The following is a 12,077-nucleotide window of genomic DNA, read 5'->3' on the forward strand; positions in this document are numbered from 1 at the left end:
AGCTTTGTGATCGGTAGAGCTCTATAAATAGAAGCAGGTGCTCTCAGTTTTGATCACCAAATCTATTCTTCTCTTCAGATAAACACACTATCAAGTTTGAGCGAGTGTGGGTTTGGAAAGCTAAAATTGTGAAGGCTAAAGAAAGTCGATAACAATGACTGGAGGGGTAGGTACCTCTAAAATTTATTTATCTTTTTTGTTTCTGCTGTTTGATCTGAATGTGTTGCTTATTGTTGTTAATATGTTCAAACCAATATATTTATTTTATTATAAATTGTACTCTAAATCAAAATTCCCTATTTTATAAGAATCAAAAGATTAGCCTAAAAAACTTATTTCTTTAGCCCCTCAAATGAACTGTGTAAACGAGGAGAGTAAATGGATGAAAACATGTGAATGAAGATAGAGTGTGAAAATGAAACGCGATATCAAATTGTGAAGGGGATGACAACAAATAGTAGACGCTTTGAAAAAAATGAATGCATGAATATGATCGCCTACCTATTTGATAACCTACACGAAACAATTTACTCGACACCGTTCAACAAAAGATCTGTACACCAAAATATCTTTTAACCAAAATAATTTTAAACCCTCCATTATACAATATAAGTTATTAATTTCTCGATATAAACTTTTTTATACTATTAATTATTAATCAAACATGACTCTTAGAATAAATTGTAAAAATCAACAATTTACATGAGTATATTATTAGATAATAATATAACAATTATTTACTCTATCAACGAGCATGTCCTACTTCATTATTATCGCTTTAGCCCACATATTAAAAAGTTGCTAAGTCAATTCCAGGCTCCAGCAACCAAAATATCCTCACAACTTAAGCAGCTAAACTGAACATAGAATAAGGCAAAGCAAATAAAGGAGAGGGGTCCAATGAATTCCACATTGTAAGCAAATTAAAATAGCATGTGAATATGGGACAAATCCAAATATTGCTGCTGCATTGTCACATAATCTACAGAACCTTGAAAACTAACAGCAATCAAATATGTTCGCCATTTGGAATTTGAATACAAATACAGTGCATCGATAATATAACCCTATGTACAGAGCCAATGTCTGACTGAAATTTGATACAGAACATTATCTATTTTGTATCATAATAAAATGGTAAAGATCTTTATGTTACGTGCAGCATTATGTGAAGAAGGGGGAAGTGCATCCAGCTGGTGCTTTAGTCCTTCGTCTTCCCTTTTACTTCATCATTGGCTCCTTCTGCACGTTCACATTTCCTTAAACTGCTTAAGCACTGCTGACCTTGTTCTTACGTCCGAAGGTCCAATGGGGTTTCGCTGGAGTACGCCTTAATGCCTTCACTCCAAAGGGGTTGTTCTTGCTCTGCCATACACAGAAAATTCAGATAAGTAAAAGAGAAAGCAATTTTTACAATCAAGAGTAAATTATACCTAACACCCCTTAAGGTTTTACCAATTTTCTCCTTGTCATCCCTCCATTTTCTTATCCCTATATTAACTCTCCTTGTTTGTTTGAAATATATTATATTGACACTCCTTATACATTACATTGATACCTTCTAATATCCAAGAATCATATTACACAGAGTGTTCTTGTACGAGAGTTGTTTCAAACATTAGATAATACGTTCAATAAACCTCAAGAGGTGTGTAAATGCAATAAGCTCTATAATCATTTAGAAAGAACTATGCAAATGAACTTATCATCCACCAATATCTAAAATAATAGACAATGGTTAGTTCCCTATGAAAATTCAGTTTAAAATGAAAGCAGCTAGAAAATATTAGATGGTCTTAGTCATACCCTGAGACAAGTTCCAGCGTAAGTGTTGCAGATGGGATAGTCTGCAGGGCAGCAACTGTAGTGGTCATCACAGCAGGAAGCACCCTCAAGAGGACAGCAACCCCACTCGAAGCAAGCATTTCCGAACTCAAAAATACAGCAACAAGTAGCACTATCAGCACAGCTGTAGTAGTTGTCACAGACATTTGGCGGCTTCACAGGTGAAGGGGGTGATGGTCCAGGATTAGGGGGATTTGGACCATTCTTAAGGGGATAAGATGGCTCAATTGCAATTCCACACTTGCCTGATCTGCTGTTAGCAAGATTTCTTTCTAATCTGATGTAGCCATCCTCTCCCCAGCTAGAACCCCATGAATTCCTTACGATCCAATAATCATGACCTTTAGCTGTTCCATACCCAACAGCCACGACACCATGATCTAGTGCTGTGCCACATCTCCCCGTGAATACACCCTGACAAAAAATGAAATATACTAATGAGAAAATTTTATCAATATAGAGTAAATATGATGTGGAGAATGACTTGGAGGATAAGCCGATTAGCTAGAGCAAAACCACTTACCACACATGATTAATGAACATATGATAAATTCGTTTTCTATCAGGTGTATAGGTAACAATGAGAATAAATGGATAAGAGAAGAAAAGAATAATAACACATTTGGATGAGTGATATATTAATTTTTTCAAATTGATTTTGTTAAAATTGGGTTAAGAAAGAAAGTGATTAAGTTTAGAAATTTATATCAAAAGCAAGTATGTGATAAAATTTAACGGAGAATTTTTTACTAACTTCAACTCAAACTTGCTTGTAGAACTACACTTGATTTTGAGTTGATGCATTTGCACAATCCAATTTAAGTGCTGCACTGAACTCACGTTTTAGTGGTGAAACACCCCTCAAAACATTAAATATAAAAAATCCACAATGGATTGTTCATTGTTAGATAATTATGCTTCAGTAATTTTGAATCTTCCCATTCTACTTCTTCTATGCAATAGACACACTTCCAAGTTTATGAAAGAAATTAATTAAGAAACTTACAGATACATATAATTGAAATTCCCTGCCCCCTCCTTCAATAGCAACGCTCACGGGCTGATTTGCAACGGCCTTTTTCAAGGCTAACTCATCATAGGCAGGAACATCTTCGTAGTCATCAATAGAAACGACTTTAGCATTTTTCTGCACAATAGCAAAATAACCGAACAAAAAATAATCAATATAAGAACTTGAGTGATAACTACTATAATCATCAAATAATCAGGACCAAGTGACTGACCCTATATGTGTCGCATCTACCATCAACACCACGGTATGGGTAATCCTCATCAGAATCAATGCCGCCATTGTTGATTATGAACTCAAATGCATAGTCCATAAGTCCTCCATTGCATCCTTGGTTATATCCAGTATCACAATCCACCAATTCTTGTTCTGATAACGAAATCAGTTCGCCTGTTACTATCTTATTTATTCCTTCTACTGCACCGATTGCTGAGAATGCCCAACAGCTCCCTAAATTAAGAAAAAAAACATTAAACAAATCTCAAGATAAGCAAAGTTTGTTAAAAAAAACTATAGGTTATAAAAAGATTCAGATCACTGCCAGAAACTCATTAAATTGTAACAATATAACTACAAAAACTGAAGCACTATCCTGCTCCTCACTCTGCTATAAGTCAAGACTCACTTCATCCTAGACTAAAGGAACTTTTTTACTATTATCTGTTCACTTAGGTTCAAAAATAAAGAATATTCATTATTCTGGGACAGCAAAAGGTAAAAAAAAAAATGGTAAGGTAAACAAAGACAGAACTATATTAGTGATTGGTATGTTAAGCAAAAGGTGCACATAGGCACAAACCATTTGAATATCTAGGTGTTTTCCAAACTATAAATAGAACACACCCAGAATCCTGATGACGTTAAACGTGAGAGATATATCAACTATCACGGGCCATCATGCTACTTTTTGTAATCCTGACCTAATTATTTAATCATAGGGACAAAAGGGTAGGGGTGGGGGTCTCAAAATGAACCTTACATTAAAGTTTCAAATCTAAGAAACACAACTACTTTTTTTCCAACCACAAACCAAAATAAAATATTAAATTTATTCCTTAGATATTTTTATTCCGGATATTAATAGATCATGTGGATGTTCAAGCACCAGCAAAACAATAAATAAACAATTATTGAACACGAAATTAATTTTTAAAAGCATAAACTAAAAATTGATTCACGATGATTAATTAAAAAGGAAGTAAACAATTCAACTTTTTTTTCTTTTTTATTGAAAAAGGGGTAAAGTAGGAGGTATTGTGTGGATAGCTTTTTTTTTCAGATATTAATAGATCAAGTGGATGATCAAACAGCAAAGCAACAAATCGCATAAAACCACAAAAAAATCACAAACAATTATTGACACAAAATTAATTTCAAAAGCATAAACTAAAAAACGATTGACGATTATCACTCAAAAAAGAAGTATTTAACTTTCAAGGGGCAAGTAAAGTATACAAGTAGTAGTAGCTATACTACAGAGATATATAATATATTTTTTCAGATATTAATAGATCATGTTCATGTGGATGATTAATCAAACATCAAATCGCAGATAAACTCCACAATTACAGAAAACATTTTAAACTTAAGAAACATAAATTAAAAATCGATCCACGATGATAAATTAAAAAACAAGTAAAGAATTTAACTTTTTTTTTTAAATTGATAAAGAAAGGGGTAAAGTAGGAACGTAAGAGTTAAGACTTAAAACTTAGAGAGTCATAGTGTGCTTACCACAGCCTCCTTGGTCTTTGACAGGAGGAACAGCACCTTCCTTCCTCCAATCAACGGAATCAGGCAATTTGTCGCCGACACGTGGCGCGTAGCGGTTGCTCGGGGTCTTTCCGAGCCTCCGGTTGGGATCGATCTTGGTTCCCAAGTACTTGGCCCTGTATTCCTCGTTGGTGAGATCAGCGAACCGGTTCAGTCCGAGCTTGTAGGTTCGGTCCTCCGCGGAGTTGTGGTCGTCGATGAATCGCAGGTTGTCCTTGAAGATCTGGAAGCGCTTCTCCTTCTCGCCGAGCGCGTTGTACACCTTCCCGTGCTTCACGAGCCACTGCTCGTACATGGACATCAGCTCCTCCTCGGTGCGCAACGTGGCGGCCTTGTCCGCGTGGGCGCTGTCGTACGAGATTATCGACATGTCTAGGGCGGAGGAAACGGCAAAGACCGTGAACAGGAGCACGATCGCAGCCATGGTCATGGTTGCGGGCGATGTTGTAATAGAAGAAGAACCCATTGAGATGTTTTAGGAGAAAGGTGAGAGAGTGAGGAAAGGTGCAGTGAACATGGACATTATAAAGACAGATGATAGGGTGAGCGGGGTGGATTAGATTAAAATAATAATTAATCAAGATTAGCTAGCTAATCATATCCGTGAGGGACGTGGACGATCAATTGGTAATTATTAAACAAAATAAAATAAAAATATTCATATAACGAATTTAATAATTTAACGTGGAGAATATAATGTGTTTTACTTTTATCATATCATTGGCCACTTTAATCTATTTCAAAAAATCTATTGATGATCTTTAATGAATTTTTTTATTTTAATTATATTTTTTTCTTTTGACTTAAATTTGAGATTTTATTAAAAAAAAACATCAACAATTTATTGATATAATATATTATATTTGGTTTTGAAAAGAAAAAAATAATGTTAACAATACGAGACACACTCTTTCAAGTATGTATTATCTTATTAGTTAATTTTATTTTTTTGAAAATTATTCAAAATTATGGGTTTGGTATCTTATTTATTAATTTATTGATTTTCTACCGTGATTTATTGATAAAAAAAATAATATCTTAGCTAGGCTCTTAGTAAGATATGGTAGTTAGATGAGGATTGAGGGAGAAAGGGCATGTGATGAGGATTGGAATTAAAGAGGGAGGGGACATGGACAATGGAGAAGAGTACCCATTAAATGGGGAATTGGCTGCCCCAATCGACAACATGGACGAACAATTGGATCACTTGTCTCACGCGCGCAACACCAATCGTCGACACTTGACCCATTCATAGGTTACAAATTAGTACGCTTTCCCTGAAATGAAAAACTTTTTTAGGTAACACTTTTTTCACACATGTTTAAATTATACTACATTTCTTAGCTAACAAACTATATATATATATATATATATACATTATTAGAATATTTTTTATCCATTTATTAGTTTTAAAGATTAAGGTTATATTAATTTTTTATCACGTATATTTATTCTCCTCCTAATTTTTAATTATTTTACATACTTATCATGAAAGTGAATTAATTATTAAAAGGAATAGCTACAAACTTGATAATTATTTATAAAAAGAAAAAATTACTAGTATATTTTTCATTTCAGTGAAGAAAATTAATAGTTGATAGTGAAAATTATGTTGAGCCACAATTTGATGATTTTTATTGAATGGATTATTTGTAGATGAATTTCAAATAAAAACAACTCTATATTTTATATTTGTTTTTCTTATAAGCAAAGTAAAATTAAAATGCTTTTTATGTTTTAATATATGAAATGCATTTATTTTTTCTTATCAAATATATTTTTTCATTTAACAATTTCTTAAATTAGTATACAATAAGATTTGTAAAAAGATGAATAAACAAATTATTTTAAAAGATGCATAGAATATTGCTTGTCAACTAGTAATACACACACATGAGTTCACACTTGAAAAGTAGTATAATATTCCCTCCTCGCGATTCACGCCACGCGAGTGCTTGGAGCGTCTTTTTAATGCAGCGAAGGATTTAAAATGTCCGTCCCCTTTTCATTGACATATGAAAATATCTGGCCTTATTATTATTTACCTAAAAATTAAAAGGACTAGAGTTAACATTTTGATTTTCAATTTCTATTATTTTCATTTATTTATATTTCAAAAATTAATTTTTTAATTTTAAAAATTCAAATTAGTTGCATATTTATTTAAGTTAAAAATCTCTATGTAACATATGATATATTTATTGCAGTAATTACTTTTTTTTACAGATACTTCTATTTATTAATTACCTAAAATTAGAAAACTTATGATTTAGATCCTCTACCATTTTCTAAGAGTTGAATAAATATATAAACCCTTAAAAACATTTGATTATATTATAAAAATAATAATAAACCGTTTGATAAATATCGATAATTCAACAATAAGAACTCCGTTCTTATACAGTTATTTTAAAATTGCAAAGAATGTTCGTCCGAAATTAAAAATAAACTCGGTGCACCATCTTATATTCTTTTTTTTTTTTCTTTTACATATCTTATACCCTTTATATTTTGGGAACGCCTTTCATATTTTGCATTTGATTAAGAGTGAATCATTAGAATATTATTTAATTTTAAGTATAGAAATAATTTTTTATTAGATTTTTTTTTCAAACTTCGAATCAGAGTCTCTTTTCTCTCATAAGTCAAAAGATTAAGATAAAAAATGTCTTTATTAAGTATTTTCCGACCAAAATCTCTTAGTAAATATTTTCTAATTTAAAAATCTAAATACACGTATAATAACTATAATAATCATAAATTATTTAGTTAAAGCATCAACAAAATTAAATTTGGAAATACTAATTATTTTATAAATTACTCTTAACTTATTTTAATAAAACATATTATCATCATTTTTTTCGTTTATCATTAACATTTAAAAATATCTTATCAACATTAGCATAACTTACTTGGACAAAAGCTCAATTTTTCAAGAGCTAAACGATAAATATAGTCAACACTCAATACGGAAACTGATATTATGCGAATGAAACCGAACCACGTCTTCCACCTCCGGTGGGTGACTTAATTGAGTGGAAGACTGCCACAGTGCCACATTTTTATTTTCTCTTTTTTTTTCATGAAATAAACAGAGCTAACTAGTCGCACAAGCAACACATTAAAAACCAGATACTCCAGGCCCATCATCACAAAGAATCAAATTTCTTGTTTATTTCTTTTGTGTGATGCAAACAATGGGACCACACATAATTAAAATTTAGATTTTTATTATGTTCTTTTTTGTTTTTAAATTATTTTATTGCATCGCAATATTATTACGAGGCCAGATAAAGTATTCACTCAATCATAACAAAGTTTATATTTTATAGGTCCCAAATATTATGCTCTATATATAAACTTATAACAACGTTATAATTTTATTTTACACCATTGATGTGATGTTTCCTTTGTAAATTGCCAAACATTTGTATTTTGCATCTGTTCTATGGGCAAACTGGTAGAGTGCTGAGTGTTGACGTCAAAGACTCAACGTGATCAATCAATGTTAACCACGACAACTGAGTTGATTCTTGCATACAATGTCATTTCTATATATGACATATTTTTTGGCTGGTGGCTTATGTATGATGATTAGCATTACTTTTGTTATGTTCATCAGTTGGGAATAGTTGTAACCACATGGAGTTGTTTGCGAAGACTAGTAGATTACTTACGGATCAAGAACAATGTCACTTTCCATCTCTTCTCGATTTTTATATATCTACATTGACAATTGGGTTAATTGGAGTATTTATCCAAAATGGGTCATTTTTTAAAAGTAAATACTATTTTGAATTGGTGTCCAAAGTATTTTGTGATTCAAGTCATTAGAATTTTGGTAACGTCAATCAATTCTTTTCCAACTCGATTATGTCACTTTGAAAGTGTCACCTCAACATCGAATAACTTGATAACGCCACCTTAGGTGACTGACTTTAGCTAATCAAACACATTTCACCAACAATACATATACAGAGGATTGATGATTATTGAGAAATAACATAGGGAAAGAAAACATGACAAGATATGAGAAACTATTATTCCGCTATACTATTTTCAATTAAATTATTAAATAAAACATTTTTTCTGTAAATCTAAAAAATCACAACAATAAATTTCTATTAGAGTTTTTTCTTCAACTATACTATTTCATATTAAGTCATTAAATAAAATTGTTTTTTCTACAAATCTATAAAATGACAGCAATAATTTTTTTCTACAACTATAATTTTTCTTCAAATTCTTTTCTACAACTATAGTTCATTCCAACAAAGTAACAAATAACAAGCACGTTTTTCTTATAATTTTTAACTAAACTTAGGCAAAAAAAATATTCACTTATTAACTAAATAAAAAAAATAACATCACATATTTAATTTTATAATGAAGAAAAAAAATTAAACAACCATAAAAGATAAATAAATGAAACATTAAAAAAATATATAAATAAAATAAAATATAACATAATTACAAGTTCAAGAAAACCAAAGTAATTTTTCAACAATCTATCAATTCCTCGGTGTGGGAAACATTACACCCTCTCGAAAAAACATGTCTTATTCTGTAAAGTTATCCAGGATGGTGTCACCGGTGATAATTTGTAGAATGACACCATTCAAATAAAGAAGAGTTGATTGGTATCATCAAAATTCTATGTGGATTAAATCACCCATTCTAGTAAATATTTTGAAAATCAATCTAAAATGATTTTTTCCTTTTAAAAATTGACCCATTTTGATCAAATACCCCGTTAATTGTTTAAAAAATTATAGTTTATGTGTATGTGTGTATTTGTGAAACTACCTTTGTTAGATTGTTAAACTTGCCAGGGATAAAGTTTATCTCAATTTATAATTTTAACTTGCAAAGAAAAAATTAAATATTGAGAAAAAATTTATATATTATGGTGTAAAAAAATTTACATACTCATCTAATTATAACTCCCAATACATGATACGTATATTAATTTTTAAAATAATTATCTTAAAATAATTTAAACAATGATTTATAATTAAATGATAATATAAAACTTTTTTAGATTGTTAATGCATATGTATTAAATTCTTAAATATTTATAACGATATTTTATTTTATTTATAAATAATTTTAGACAAAATTGCTTTAAACATGTCTCAAGAATTTAAGATTCATCCTCCAAACTCAATTTAACTAATTACACATACAAGCTAAAAATGCTAGATGATAAATGCTTCTTTTCATGCCTTCGAAATGATGATTGATGGATCGTTCCTTTTGTATTTTAAGTCGAAAATGTGAAAGAAAAATTATCTATAATAGCTATGACGCTCAAACCAATTTAGGTCAATGGTATAAGGTAATTAAGATAGGAGTTTTTAGTCATACCTTACGTGTAGCCTTGTAGTTTTCTAGTAAGATCAATTGATATAATACAATTATTTTTATTGTGATACAATAATGATCATCCGGTGGAAAAATAAGAACCATTGAATAATCTCTATTTATTAGTGTTGGAGATTTCATGTGATATGATATGATATGATGAAAATAAAATAAAATAAATAAGTGGGAGTAGGTGTGATAAAATAAATCAGTCTAATCTATTTTTACTTACCCTGTTATTAGCCCGTTAAAAAATAGATCGAACAGATTATTCATAAAAATTTAAATTTTTTGTAAAAATTTAACAGAACTTTAAGGTTGTTAAACATTTTACAACTTCCAGTAAATAATTTAAAAAATAAAATAACTTTCAAGTATTAATTTTTCACGACTTCGCAACAAAAATTATAAAAATTCCAATAACTTACTTTTATTTAAATATTAATTCAAAATAATGTCTCTAGTTCCACAAAACCTTATCAGCTCTTGGGGCCCACCACAGTTTGACGGTTCTCTGTGACACCACTGGGTTGATATTACCTCATCATCCCTAACGTTCACTTCCTCCCTCCTTGAGCCTTTGACCATAGTGTATCTCATAAATGTAATTATAAAACTAATTTTTTGATGAATCTATAGGTTTGATAAATTATTTTTTTGGAACAATTAAAAAAAGTTATCATAATATAAAATAAAAAATTAGACATATTGCAAGTTTAAACAAAAATAAAAATATGTAGACATATTTTTTTTAGACAAAAAAACATGTGGACATATTATACTAATAAAAATATATGCACATAATTAACAGTAATTGAGTTCAATGAAATGGACTAATGTTTCACAAAGTTAGGAAATAAAGTTTAAAGAATTTATGCTAAAAGAAGTGTTTATATTTTTTGTTAGATGGTATCTCTAACAAGATTATTTCCTAAATAGAGTATATGTGCTAAAAAAAGAATATGTACATAATCTCATTTATCATTTTCACGTCTTAAATAATTGTTTTGAATTGATTCTTGGTTTCGATTTGAATTTTGAAAAATATATATTATCTTTTTTTTCTTCTTTCAAATTAACTGATTGTATAATTTTTAATAATAATAATAAATAAATAAATAAATAATAATAATTTATACAATATTATATTTTATGTCTATTTCTTATCTATGAAATCATTTATTACATTTTAAATTCAGATTCGTCCTTTTTTTTTCTCTCTTGTATATTTTGTTTTACAAATATAATTTTCCATAATTAAAGTAATATCAACAAAATTATCTACGTCTGATGTTGTTCTATCAAACCTCATCTCCCTCCCCACCATTCATCAAATATTAGTAAAACACACAACCCACGTCACCCTTTTATCCTTCCAGTTCCAACAGCGGGAATATCTCAATATTAGTAAAACACACAACCCACGTCTTCAATAGATCAAAGACCTTTTAAAAAGTTAGATGAAAAGTAATATATAAAAAACAGTAGCACTATAAATTTCATAAAACTCTAATAAATTTTGTAAGAGAAAGTAATTTTAGAAAAAAATAAGATTTTTTTCCTAAAAATCGTATAACACTTCATTTTTTAAATAATAAAAAACTTTGTCGTCAAAAGTTACCAAATCGTTTCCTATGAAGAAAAAGATTATCGGGAGCGTAGTCAGAAAATGAGGGTGATTTCGTCGGTCAGAGTCATGACCAAATTAAAATAGGACAAATGAACGATTGGCATATATGGTGGCGTACGAAGGTTCATTGTGGTTTCCCATACAAACACGATGCTAAAGATTAAATTTTAGACATCTTTGGATACCATCATTTTCTACCCTTTACAGAATCCAAATACAACACGTTTAACGTGCTCCTAAAAAGACAAAGAATTATAAGTTATAAGATAATAAAAAGAGAGATAAAGAAAAATCATCGGTCTTAATTATGATTATATTAGGTAAAATATTTTAGTTTGTTTTTAATAACTGAAAATTTTAGTTCTCTGTTTAGTCATTTCCAATATTTGTTGAAATGTTACTAAGATAATATTTTTTAAAAATACTAACTTTTAG

At 29.8% G+C, this 12,077-nt stretch overlaps 1 protein-coding gene across 1 annotated transcript; it reads right to left on the minus strand.

The window, feature by feature from the left end:
- Window positions 1-905: 905 nt before the first annotated feature.
- LOC100805702 (cysteine proteinase RD21A) lies at window positions 906-5,752 on the minus strand. The gene is made up of 5 exons (XM_003550273.4): window positions 4,610-5,752; window positions 3,090-3,325; window positions 2,852-2,992; window positions 1,807-2,259; window positions 906-1,365 (listed from the first exon to the last, which is right to left on the minus strand). The coding sequence occupies exons 1-5, from the start codon at window positions 5,112-5,114 to the stop codon at window positions 1,270-1,272; spliced, it is 1,431 nt and encodes a 476-aa protein (XP_003550321.1). The 5' UTR covers window positions 5,115-5,752; the 3' UTR covers window positions 906-1,269.
- Window positions 5,753-12,077: the final 6,325 nt, after the last annotated feature.

This window comes from Glycine max, chromosome 17 (genome assembly GCF_000004515.6).
Source record: "Glycine max cultivar Williams 82 chromosome 17, Glycine_max_v4.0, whole genome shotgun sequence".
NCBI classification, from domain to species: Eukaryota; Viridiplantae; Streptophyta; class Magnoliopsida; order Fabales; family Fabaceae; genus Glycine; species Glycine max.

Excerpts from the sequence above, each read along its gene's own strand:
- LOC100805702 (XM_003550273.4), bottom strand. The coding sequence starts at position 5,114 with ATGGGTTCTTCTTCTATTACAACATCGCCCGCAACCATGACCATGGCT. Across the intron at positions 2,260-2,851 it reads AATTTCAATTATATGTATCT|GGTGTATTCACGGGGAGATG; the intron begins GTAAGTTTCTTA and ends ATTTTTTGTCAG. Across the intron at positions 1,366-1,806 it reads ACGCTGGAACTTGTCTCAGG|AGCAAGAACAACCCCTTTGG; the intron begins GTATGACTAAGA and ends TGTGTATGGCAG.